A 13,761-nucleotide genomic window follows, 5' to 3' on the forward strand; every position below is an offset into this window, starting at 1 on the left:
CTTACCGACTCCACAGCCCTGCTTTCTTCTGAAGAAGATGTCAGCACCTGCAGGAGAAAAAGAAATGAGGAAAACACCCTACTGCAGGTTTTCCTTAATACACGCTGACATGGCCTCTGTCTACAGAACCAAAAGTGGATGCACCCTACCACGAGGGTGTAGAGCCCGGCAGAAGATCAATAGGGCAGCCATACAGCTGATGGGATGGAATGTCAGCCACCTTTTCCGAAAAAACGGCCGCCAGGTCTTGGTATTTGGGCAGAAGGCCAGGTAGCAGCTTGGGGGAGTCGCCCTGAGAAGAAGAGAGCCAGAGCTGAGGTGTCTTCAGACAGCGGACAGGGCATTCTGGTCCCCAGCGTAAGATCTCCCCGATCTTTCAATCTAGGCTGGGGGCATAAGGCTGCAACCAAAGAAGGCCCAAGAAGATAGCTGAGCTGGGTAAAACGTAAAAAAAACCCATCTTCTCAGAATGCAGTGCCTCAAACTGAAGGGTCACTAGTTTGGTCTGGAACCGGATGACATTTCTAAGGGACTCGCTAGTGACTGAAGAGATAGAGGTCTGACAAGTGGTACTAGAGGAAGTTGCCACTCCCTCATCAGGGATGCAGCAATGAAGCTGCTTGCTGAACCGGAATCCAGGAAAGTGGTAGACAGGAAATGCCATCCAGATAGAGTGAAAACCATCACTGGAAAGGACAATCAAGGAGAGGAAACAAACACACCTAGGGAGGCCTCCCCTAACAGACCTAGGTGCGGGAGTTTCCCGACAGCTGAGGACAATTCACGTGGAAATGGCCAGGGCTGGCACAGTAGAGACAGATATTCTGCTCCCGACAATGCAATCTCTCTTCGAAGTCAGGCGCACTCTCTCTACCAGCATGGGTACTTCAGGCAGCTTCTGGAACGCTGGCGCCAACCAGAACATGTGCCGAGGACAGTGCTGCTCACGTTTTTAACAGAACTTCTCCTCTCTCGTGGAGAACCAGACATCGATCTGAGGGGCCTCGGCTGCATAACACATCCTTCACACAGCTAGAAAGGCCCCTTTTGAAGATGGCAACCAGGGCAGCTTAGTTTCAATCTAATTTGGCTGCTAGCGTGCGGAACTGGGCAGTGTACTCGCCCACAGAAGAGTTCCTCTGTTGAAAGTTGAGGAGAAATCAACCAACAAAACACAGTAATCATTGAACTCAAGGAGAACAGTGAAAAAACTCCAATGAAGTACTCAATCAAGAGTCTCCACTGATGCCCCCAAAAATTGAAATATGCAAAACAAGAGTCCGTGGAGTCTCGGTTGCGAGTCTCAAAACACGGGATAGCCAGATATCTCTAGCCTGTTGCCACGGGGTGCCTCCATGATGGGGAGAGCACCACACCACCCTGATAAATAGTCCCACTCGGTTGCGAGTATTGGATCATAAATAGGGAAATACCACGGTGGCCCCTTTTTGTCAATGTCTAACTCAAAGTACGAGTATTGCGATCATGACAAGGGCTTGCCAGGGCAGGCTTCCATCCACAGACAGCCAATTCGGGGTGTTTGCCCCTCGTCAGTGTGGAGTAGGATTCTGGCTAGTTGGGGCAATAACAAATCAACCAAAAAGGGGCAGACAATTGTTGGATCTGCAAAGACTGTTGCTGGATCTGTTGGGACTGCTGGGTGACCAATCCATTGTTGGAGTCTACTGTAATGGTTGGAGTCGTGGATCCGCTGTACCACCGTTAATGATGGGGTAAGCCACTCCAGGGAGCGGAGTCTAAAGGGCCGCTGGTCTTCACCAATGCCTGCTGCGGCAGGCAAACCCCGAGGTCGCAACCCCTGGCTAGGTTTGCAAACGGCGGCAGGTGAGGTGTAGCTGGAGTTATGTAGGCAAGCAGCAGGAACGCAGCAGAACTCACAGCAGGAACCACAAGTGACAGGAACCACAGGCAGGAACCACAGACGGGAACTACAGGCACTAACAACAGACAGGAATCATGGATGGGAACAATGGGCAGGAAACACAGAGAGCAGGGACGACATGCTAAAGGAAGCATATAGAGGCTCCAACAGTGAATGTCAGGCCAGGGGCTTTATTTAGAGGGCAGGTAATTGATGAACTGAACCTATTAGGCGACCACAGGGGCCAAAGCAGCTGCAGCGCCAGGCCCTCTACACATGGGGTTCGGCATCCACAACTAGTGGGTACAGCAGCAGCCCGGAACACAGGACGCTGCCGCGGCCCTGACAATTAGAGTAGCAATTTTTTCTACAGCTGTTGCTATGACAGTGTCAAAATTGGAAAATATTCATTGAAAATGTCAATCATTCAATTTCCACCATGGACAATAGTGGATGTTGGTGGATCAGCGGCGTAATATAAATTTTCTCCCAGGATAGCAGTGGACATTGGTAAATGAGCAAACAGTGAGGTATTTAGATGGACACTGTGTTCACTGTGACTTCCTATACTGTACACCCAGCACCCTGTGACTTGGTATAATGAACAACAGTCACCCAGTTACTTGGTATACTGGACAGTGGCTTCACTGCTCCCACAAAAAAACACCCACAATCCACCCTTCTCTCCTCTCTGTCCCTATCTCTTTGTATTTCTCTCCCTGCTCTAACTGCCTGCTGCAATCTGCTCTCCACTATACACAGCCGACTGGCCGCTTCCAGGAAGCCAATCACATTATATGGGGGGTTGCTGGCATCACAGTGGGGTTTGCAGCTGATTATGGGTAATCACTTGCTCCTGCCAAAAGACAGTTCTGTAAGCTAACATGTGCAGCCGCCATGTTTAGTGAATTTGCAAAGCAAATCTGGTTAATTCGCGAATTACTAAAAAATTTATTTAATGCCAGATTCGCTGTGAATTGGAATTTGTCAGATTCGCTTCACTTATCTCTACTTGTAACCTTTTTGTCGGTCGAAAAACCTCCCTGTGATAGACATCTTCTCATTCCCACAAAGTCACCATAACAAATGACTCTGAGAATGGCCTGCCAAGGGGATGCGATATATAGGAAGGAATATTGTATACCTGGGAGGAAATAAATCAGAAATACGACCTTGAGCCTCACCATGTACTACAAAATGCACAGCTAACCTCCTTTTGTAAAAAACGTAGAAAAGAACTTTGCAAGAGCAGACAAGGAGGAAGACCATTGCCATATGCTGGGGTAGCTATGCTGTGTTGTGGCTGCTGAGTGGGTGTAGGGTCACTTGGGCACTTGTCATGGTAACCTGGAGTGGTGTTGGAACCCACCCCCGGACAAACCATCACTGTGCTTGAGGTTTGAGGATAACCCAAATATTGACAGGTATATAGGTGGGGCCCCATAGTAGTGATATTGCAAATACAGAAACACACCTTCGCTAGGAGACCGCGGATCTAACAATGCTCTGGCAAGAAGAAACAATTGGAGTGACTGGGCGCAGAGAGCACAACGATGGACACTAGCAGACCTGGGACCAGTAAGGAGTGTGGTGGAAGAGCAGGACGTACAGAGGAGATAAGCAGCGCAGACAGGAACAGGACCAGGACAGCGCCTCCTGTGGTAAAAATTGGAATGCAGCCGGGTACTACCTGGCAACATTACATGTACCTTAAAAACATCATTATCATCTCAGCTAAGAAATGTCTAGTCAGAATAGAGAATAGTTGCCAAGGAGTCTTCTACCAACACTTAAAGGAGAATCAGAATTTTTTTCCCATAAGGCAGGAGTAGGGAGGAACATAATCCACAAGCTTCTTACCTCTCCCTGTGCCTCTGAAGCGCTTCCTCACTGCTCCGGGACCCCCGCTGGGCTTCAGGACCCCCGGCTCCAGCAACTTCATAACTTAGCTGATGGGTTTTCCGCTCAGCCGATGAGTGACTGAGGTGCGACACCGCTGCAGTCACAGATTGGCTGATGGGCAAGCCATTAGCCAGGTTAGGGATTTTTCCCTAAGTTGTAACATTGCAACTCGAGGAAAAATGAGTTCCAAACAGGATCCTGGAGTCTGTGATGCGGCACATCAGGGGCATAGGGAGAGGTTAAGAAACACTTGTTTACTATGTTGAAATTTTAAAAATTGCCTTACGTCTTTGTAGGCTTTCTGACTGAGTTAGTGCTACATGGCTTACACAATCATCTGTATCTTACCTCCTGTAATAGGGAACTGAAACTCCTGCAACAGTAAGTAGCCAACAGTTAACCAACCTACTGTATGTAGGCCCTTCTTAGTAGGGAATTATTTACATTGACGTATGTTTTACCACTGGCAACAAACTGTGACCATTTTCCACACATCCATTCTAGAGGTCTGTAACTATGGATATTTTTGCAGCATACTGTACATAGACCAGTGATAGGTGTCTTTCTGTTTTTTTATAAAATTAAAGGGTTTTACCATTATACACATAAATAGAATATCCATAGACCATGGACCATAGACTTTGCCTAGATAGTGATCATGGTGGTCAACCAATATAACAGAAACCAGTCAGTAAATTCTCATCATGTTTTTTTATACATATTTATCCATAAATATGGCATATATATATATATATATATATATTGTGAATAGCAAATATCTATTCCGATAGCTATGATATAATTCCTAGTGTTACAGTTTACTATCATTGCTCCTAATTGGCATCACAGTCTCATTCTAATTAACAGAACAGTTCATTAGTGAAGACTTCAAAGTCATTACTGATCTCATTAGTTACAGTCAGCGTTCTGTGTGTGATCCACTGGGCAGAAGTCCCTGACGGCTGCTTCTCTGTCTTACGTTATTCCCTACCGCTAATATAGTTCTATAAAAAGGCCTGTTTATTGGTTGACGTTGACCAGGTCATGGTCCATTTCTAAGTCTGAAGTGTAAATCTCTGTGAACCTAAACAAACTTTTTTTAAATGGAAAATGTGACCATGCTCTCCCATGTCTACGACTTTGTTCTTTTAGGACTCAAGGAGATGGAGCAGCTGAGATATTTCTACGCTGTGGTTGCACTTGTAATATATCTCAGCACAATCTTCATATCAACATTGGTTGTGTTTGTTGTATGGACAGAACAATCTCTCCATGAACCTATGTACATCTTCATATGTGGACTGGTAGGGAATGCTATAGTTGGAAGTTCAGCATTCCTCCCCAAGTTGGCCATAGACTTGCTCTCCGGATGTGCCACCATCTCTCTGTCCGGATGTCTGACCCAAGGATTCTGTATTCAGAGCTTTAGTTTTGTAGAAATATTAACTTTCACCATCATGGCATATGATAGATACCTGGCTGTTGGTTTTCCATTGAGATACCACTCTCTGATGACCAGTAAGAAGGCCATACTATGCTTGACTACCATCTGGTTGGTGACCTTTATAGGCGCATTGATATGTATCATGTTGGTTGTTAGGTTAACACTATGTGGTAATAGTATCTATAATGTGTACTGTGAAACCATGTCCCTTACCCGATTGTCTTGTGGTAGCACATTCATCAATGACGTTTACGGGACCGTTTATACCTTGCTGGTCCTCGTAGGCTCCTTAATGATTGTGATCTACTGCTACATACGGACATTTCTTGTCTGCCTGAAGATCTCTATGGAAGCCTCCCAGAAAGCCATGCATACACTGGTGACCCACATAATCACTTACTCTTCTTTCATGGCAGCCATGTCATTTGTCACTTTCAGGTATAGGTTGAACATTGGCTCTCTATCTACTGTGACACACGTTATAATCTCACTGGGTGGTATGATTGTTGTCGTCACCATAAATCCTCTAATCTATGGGATAAGGACTAAAGCTTTAAGGGTAAAGATGATTCACACTTTAAAGCATATTGTTCATAAACAAACATTGGGTAAATCCAAGTAATTCTCAGCTTGTGTCGTCTGTCCGATAAGTGAACCCCCAATTTGCTAAATTTTATCTTAACTGTAAGTGTTCACTAGTTCAGGTATTAAAGGATTTGGTTAAAGTATTTGACTTCTTCAGCACTTTGAAATTGAGCTACTTTATAAGTTTTGACTAAAAGTCCCCTTTAGTTTTGGGTATACAGCTCATATGCACATTTATGCCACCATACAACCCTCATGTGGCAGACGCCAGTTGCTCCATCACAGTCCTTCCGACTTCCGCAATCAGCATAAATTTCTGATGGGTTAGGCCCTATTTATTTTATAAAGACCATGGTTCAAGGTTGGTGGAAGTCCCTGCAGTCCTCCACTCTTTATCGGTGCCATTTGGTAACTAACCGTCCAGTTCTAGCTGACAGTCGCCCTAGGGTTTTCTTACGTAGAGTGTTCCTTTAGGCAATTCATTCTTTCAAATCATCTGTTAAATTCATCTACACTTCCTAAGTTTATATAATAAAGCTATTTTATTCCAATGTCTTTTCAACGGTCTTTATAAGTCATGTATTATCAGCAGTGTCAGCGTAGTCAGTAGCTCCACCTTAGATGCGTTGTCGGGCGGGACCGTATTACACGGCCCAATCTATGATGTTAGTGATCTGCTAGATTGAAATGACAGGCCTCTGAAGTGACAGGCTGCTCAGACAATCACCAGGCAGATGTCAGGAAGGAGAATGATCAGGTAATGTATGGACTTTATTATTACTTTACACAGTCACCAGCCGTCGGACACCCACTGCCAATACATGAAGCTATGCGCACTCGGCAGCTGATGATTTAAGGTCCGGACCTCAAGACACGATCAGCCGAGGGTAAGTATTCGGGGCTGTACCAGGTGGTGGGCGGCTCTGCTCCGGGTGCTGGGGTGAAAGTTTTCCTTAAATTATTACCATCCGCACGCCTCACTGTCTAAACAGGTTGGAGAAAGCTGCTGATAGCTTCCTAGTGACCATGGGGCACTGAGGAAGAAGGTATGTCTCTTAACTTCAACCTCTGTGCTGTTCTTGTGCTGTTCTTTGTGAAATATTCTCATACAGAGCTTGGGGGGTGGTAGCCCTGTCCAGTGTCGGACTGGGGTACCTTGGCCCACCAGGGAAACTGATTCTTGGGGCCCACCCAATATATAAAGACATAATCAGCGGCAAACCTTTCACGTTAGTACTGCGACTTTGCATAGAGCTGTGTATGTGACCAGCAACGCTAGTGCACTGCCAGTCACTTAAGGCCCTATTCCACGGAACGATTATCGTTCGTATTCGGCCGATATCGGCCGCTACGGACGATAATCGTCCGGTGGAATAGAGTGCAACGATCAGCCGACATCGTTCATGTCGGCTGATCGTTGCAGTCGCTTGTTTTTCAACATGTTGAAAAACAAGCGACTGATATAGCAGCGATCTGCTGCCGTCACTCCGTTGAATAGGAGCATCGGCAGCAGACGCTGCTATATCCTATGGGCTGCCTGAACGATCAGCGATCACCCGGGCAGCCCCCCCCCCCGCAGCTCCCCGCTGCCCCCTCCCGCACTCACCCGCTCACTGTAGCCACAATGAATAGCGGCGGCAGCGAGCGGGGAACGAGGAGCAAACGAGCGCTGAGAGCGCTCGTTTTCTCCTCTAAACGACCTGTGGAATAGGGGCATTATACAGTTGTTACTGATTTATGCAGTTGTGGTAAAACTGCACCATTTATGTAGAAACTTTAATGAAATTCCAACAATATTGCTGTAAAAACACATAAAAAATGTCATGTGTGAACACAGCCTCAGAAGATGAAGGAAAAATGACCATCTAGTCTGCTCCTCTATTACAATCTCCAGCAAAGGAGACCCATGACTGTTTATTCTAGCCTCACCATAAGGTGTTGGGCTGGAATAAGACTTTAAAGGACCATCATCAAAGGCATATCAGTGGTCAGTGTGTGAACATGGCTTTAAAATGTAATCTGCCATTTTATACATCTACTAGTAGAAGAGAGAGAACACCATGCGGCGCACATAGCTTATTACTGCAGAACAAATGTGTGTAAGTGGCTAAACTTGCTGCTCACCTTGGGCGGTCATGCTACAAGCCCAATACCGCCAGTCACTTTAGCGGTGGTTTGTACACCTTGATGCCGCTTGCAGCCCTTTCAACGGAACCAGGAGACTTGGTACAATAATTCAGCAGCGAAGACAGCAGCAAAGTAGTCAAAAATCTTGTGACTTTATTCACTCCCTCTTGTGCAATGTTTTGCCTTACTCAGAGCTAAAACGAAACATCGCGCTAGAGGGTGTGAATAAAATCACAAGAATTTTTACTACTTTAGTGCTGCCTCTGCTGCTGCTCCGGAGGGGGTGCAGTCTGGTGAGGGGGGCATTATCCTACCTATCACTGATACTGCTGCTCCGGAGGGGGTGCAGTCTGGTGAGGGGGGCATTATCCTACCTATCACTGATACTGCTGCTCCGGAGGGGGTGCAGTCTGGTGAGGGGGGCATAATCCTACCTATCACTGATACTGCTGCTCCGGAGGGGGTGCAGTCTGGTGAGGGGGGCATTATCCTACCTATCACTGATATTACTGCTGCTGCTCCGGAGGGGGTGCAGTCTGGTGAGGGGGGGCATAATCCTATCACTGATACTACTGCTCCGGAGGGGGTGCAGTCTGGTGAGGGGAGCATTATCCTACCTATCACTGATACTACTGCTCCGGAGGAGGTGCAGTCTGGTGAGGGGGTATTATCCTACCTATCACTGATACTACTGCTCCGGAGGAGGTGCAGTCTGGTGAGGGGGCCATTATCCTACCTATCACTGATATTACTGCTGCTGCTCCGGAGGGGGTGCAGTCTGGTGAGGGGGTATTATCCTACCTGTCACTGATACTGATGCTGCTCCGGAGGGGGTGCAGTCTGGTTAGGGGGGGGGATAATCCTACCTATCACTGATACTGCTGCTCCAGAGGGGGTGCAGTCTGGTGAGGAGGTATTATACTACCTATCACTGATACTACTGCTCCGGAGGGGGTGCAGTCTGGTGAGGGGGTATTATCCTACCTATCACTGATACCACTGCTCTGGAGGAGGTGCAGTCTGGTGAGGGGGGGCATAATCCTACCTATCACTGATACTGCTGCTCCGGAGGGGGTGCAGTCTGGTGAGGGGGGCATAATCCTACCTATCACTGATACTACTGCTGCTGCTCCGGAGGGGGTGCAGTCTGGTGAGGGGGTATTATCCCACTTGTGTCTGCTGCTTATATCTTTATTTTTGAGTCGGTACAATAGTTGAGAAGAAGTTTGCACTCTGGAGGTCCCAGTTGTGCAGGAGATCCGTGAGGCTTGGGCGCTGATCGGCTGAGTCAGGATTCTCACATCACAGATGATAGGAGTTGTAGTAGACGTAGGAGTAAGACAAATCAATGGATAATGTGTTTCTAAGGGAATCCTCAATAGATCTGATGATCTCATCTGATGAAACCCGTCATCCATTGATTAAAGTCTTACTGTTATAGCTACTACAACACCTATCATCTTTGATGTGAGAATCCTCAGCTGATCAGAGCCCAAGCCTCACGGATCTCCTGCACAACTGGACCTCCAAAGTGTGAACTTCTCATCACATACATACAGTATACATATATACACAAATAGACATACTGCAGACATACATACAGTATACATATATACACAAATAGACATACTGCAGACATACATACTGTATACATATATACACAAATAGACATACTGCAGACATACACACTGTATACATGTATACACAAATAGACATACTGCAGACATACATACAGTATACATATATACACAAATAGACATACTGCAGACATACACACTGTATACATATATACACAAATAGACATACTGCAGACATACATACAGTATACATATATACACAAATAGACATACTGCAGCCATACACACAGTATACATATATACACAAATAGACATACTGCAGACATACACAAACATGCAGACACAACACACCTTACATATATACATCTAATCATACTAACACACACAGACTCACCAACATGGATACACAGATACAAAAGCATGCAGATTACACATAATATATACACTATATACATGATAAAAAAAACACACACGCACATATATCACTCACATGCATAAACACATGACACATGTACAGATACACACTGATGACAAAGATAGACAAGTATATACACACACACTCACATGTTCAGCAGGGCAGGAGGCTTCAGTCTTCTTGTCTCCATCTTCTCTTCTCCCGGGCAGCCTGCAGCCTCTCCCCATCTCCTGTGCACCGACTGCACACAGCAACAGGAGAGTCGCGTGATTGCAGAGGGGAGGGGGGACAGAGGGGCCTGCTGCTGCTGCTCTCGGCATCTTGTGACAGGCAGGAAGAGGGCAGCGCTGAGGATGGGAGCAGATGTAAGGGAGTCAGGTGAGCAGGGGGGAGGGGAGGGCCAATGATTGCAGAAAGAACGGGCCCTGATACGGCGCTTAGCTCACCCAGCAGTGTGGGAGCTCCCAATATAAGGCAGCTTCCAAACGGGAGGCCCCTCTCTGGCTTAGGGGAAGGGCCCTGCAAGAGGGAGGAGGGGGTGGGGCCCACCGGGGGATCCCCCGGCTCCCCGGTGGCCCAGTCCGACCCTGGCCCTGTCCCGCGGCCTAGGATTTCACAACGAATAGCATGGGAATGGTGCTGAGAAGAAAGGTAGAAGACATACCTCCATCCTCAGTCTCCCGTACCCACTAGGGAGCTATCAGCCCATTTGATTTCTCCAACCTGCTGATAGTTCCCCTTTAAATGACAGATGGATTAGCTGCTGTAAAGGCTCTGCCAACGGGCACTAATCTCTCTGATTGGCATTTTGTTTGTTTGCTGCCTTCCATTGGGCCATGTTAAAGGGTCCTTGAAGTCTCTGTTCTATGCCCCATCTATAGGATCTGTTTGTGGGAGACACTTGCTGGTGGTACCTCTCGTGACCTCGAAAACAGAGATCTGCACCCTGAATCAGAATATAGTGGTGGGATGCTCATGCTTAATGCTGCTTATTTATTCCTTCTTGTAACCACAGGGATAACCAAACACTGTACTCAGCTATCTCCCAAAGCTCCCACAGATAATAAGTGGAGCAGCCACATGTATGACCCACAGCTCCATTCTGGTGGTAAACTCGGGTCCCAGCAGTTGGACACCCCACAATCAGATAGCTATCCCCTATAAGAAGAACAGGGGATGACTTGGAATCTTGGGGTTACTTCTTTTAAAACACATTTTTACTTGTACCTTTTGGTTGGAATGACTCTGCTGATTTCTTCAAAAACAGCACCGGTAACCAAAAATCAGGCGGCACAGAGGGCGGGAGAGAAGACATGTAGCGCACAATTCTCCATACTGGTTCTGGTGATCAGAGTCTGAGTGTATTCAGTGACTGATCAAAACTTTTGAAATGTCTTTACAACATGTCAAAAGTTTTTTAAACTGACAGTGCCCATCTACAATTTACAGCTTTAGGCCAGGTTCAGACTATGTAACTGTGCGGCTGTAATTGTGCGGCGGTATTTTTGGTGGTTCATGCGTACGCTGGAAAGTATACGATATACAGCTGCACAGTGCACACTATGTATGAATCCACGGCCCTATCGTAAACGGACCCGTAAAAAATGAACAAGACCATTGTTTGCGGCTGGAAACGCGGCTGTGGATTGACAGGCGGTCCGTACGGAGTACTTCAAAAATAGCCGGCAATGATGCCGAATGCCGATGCCTCTAATAGTTAATATATTAAATTAATAAAACACATTTTCTTTGTAATAAAGTCCCTTTCATTGTTCAATAATTTAATTCTAACTAATCCATCATTTTGCAATTAAATATACTGTTAAAATAAATATATATATAAATAAATGTATATTTATATATATATTTATTTTTTGACAGTATATTTAATTGCACAATGATGGATTCGTTAGAATTAAATTATTGAACAACGAAACTGAATTTATTTAATCGAAAATGTGTTTTATTAATTAAATATTAATTAGTACAGGAAGCTCCATAAGCCGTTAATTCATATTGCCGGCAATAGAGCATTCTGTACTAATCATCACTTAACTTTAATGAAAACATCAAATGTTTCTTCTAATTATGTTATCACAATAGCATTATTAGAAGAAACATTTAGAATTATATGTGCGCTCAGCTGATTGGCTGATCGGCTCAGCGCACATATAATTAGCGGGTCCGCAGTACAGTGACTTCATTGTGCTGCGGACCAGCGAAGAGACAAGTATAGAGTACAGAGCTCTCCCCACCCCCTCCCCAGCACTGCACCCCTCCCAGCAAGGAAGGGGGGGTCACTTAACCCCTTCCTTGCTGGGATGGGTGCAGTCTGACATCAGTCTGGCCCCCAAGGGGTTAAGGGGGATACAATACATCCTCCCTTAACCCCTTGGGGGCCAGACTGTAAGCAGTGATCTGTAAAGATGCTGCATACTGTAAGGAGCACAACACCGCTCACAATGATGGGTCTTGTGCTCCTGTTTGTGTGTTTTTTGTGTGTTTCTCCCTTTTTGTTTTTCAGATATATCGGTATCCTGGGGATTCCATGGACTACGTCGATGACCAGCGGTTGTTTGTTGTTTTTTTTTAATAAAATGGTCAATGAGGGGTGTGGGGGTGTTTTTATTTGAATAAAAAAATTTTTTAACTTGTGTCTTCTCTTTATTTCTTTACTTTATAGACTTAGTAGTGGAAGCTGTCTAATAGACGGAATCCATTACTAAGTTGGGGCCTAGAATTATAAAATGGCTAACACTAACCCCCCATTATTACCCCAGTACCCAATGCCACCAGGGGTACTGGGAAGAGCCGGGTGCCAGTGGTCCCGGAGCGTCAAAATTGGCGCTCCTGGACCGGGCGGCAGCAGGCTGGTAAGATTTAGGCTGGGGAGGGCCTAAACCAATGGCTCTTCCCACTCTGGTGTTACCAGGCTGCTGTCGTTTGGTTTTTAACCCGGCTGGTTATAAAAATAGGGGGGACCCTATGCGTTTTTTATTTTTAAATAAATAAATAAAAAAAAACGCATAGGGTCCCCCCTATTTTTATAACCAGCTGGGTTAAAAACCAACGACAGCAGCCTGGTAACACCAGGGTGGGAAGAGCCATTGGTTTAGGCCCTGCCCAGCCTAAATCTTACCAGCCTGCTGCCGCCCGGTCCAGGAGCGCCAATATTGACGCTCCCGGACCACTGGCACCCGGCTCTTCCCAGTACCCCTGGTGGCATTGGGTACTGGGGTAATAATGGGGGGTTAGTGTTAGCCATTTTATACCGGCTAACACTAGGCCCCAACTTAGTAATGGATTCCGTCTATTAGACGGCTTCCACTACTAAGTCTATAAAGTAAAGAAATAAAGAGAAGACACAAGTTACAAAAATTTTTTATTCAAATAAAAACACCCCCACACCCCTCATTGACCATTTTATTAAAAAAAAACAACAAACAACCGCTGGTCATCGACGTAGTCCACGGAATCCGACGTAATCCACAGGATACCGATATCTGAAAAACAAAAAGGGAGAAACACACAAAAAACACACAAACAGGAGCACAAGACCCATCATTGTGAGCGGTGTTGTGCTCCTTACAGTATGCAGCATCTTTACAGATCACTGCTTACAGTCTGGCCCCCAAGGGGTTAAGGGAGGATGTATTGTATACCCCTTAACCCCTTGGGGGCCAGACTGATGTCAGACTGCACCCATCCCAGCAAGGAAGGGGTTAAGTGACCCCCCCCCTTCCTTGCTGGGAGGGGTGCAGTGCTGGGGAGGGGGTGGGGAGAGCTCTATACTCACCCCGATGTGTCCTCTTCACTGGTCCGCAGCACA

General features: G+C 46.2%; 1 protein-coding gene across 1 annotated transcript; it reads left to right on the plus strand.

Moving 5' to 3' along the window:
* The first annotated feature begins 4,902 nt into the window (after window positions 1-4,902).
* LOC138794082 (olfactory receptor 5AC2-like) lies at window positions 4,903-5,850 on the plus strand. Its single transcript, XM_069972847.1, has one exon. The coding sequence runs from the start codon at window positions 4,903-4,905 to the stop codon at window positions 5,848-5,850; it is 948 nt and encodes a 315-aa protein (XP_069828948.1).
* The last annotated feature ends 7,911 nt before the right edge of the window (window positions 5,851-13,761 follow it).

Source organism: Dendropsophus ebraccatus, chromosome 5, assembly GCF_027789765.1.
Source record: "Dendropsophus ebraccatus isolate aDenEbr1 chromosome 5, aDenEbr1.pat, whole genome shotgun sequence".
NCBI classification, from domain to species: Eukaryota; Metazoa; Chordata; class Amphibia; order Anura; family Hylidae; genus Dendropsophus; species Dendropsophus ebraccatus.

Excerpts from the sequence above, each read along its gene's own strand:
- LOC138794082 (XM_069972847.1), top strand. The coding sequence starts at position 4,903 with ATGCTCTCCCATGTCTACGACTTTGTTCTTTTAGGACTCAAGGAGATG.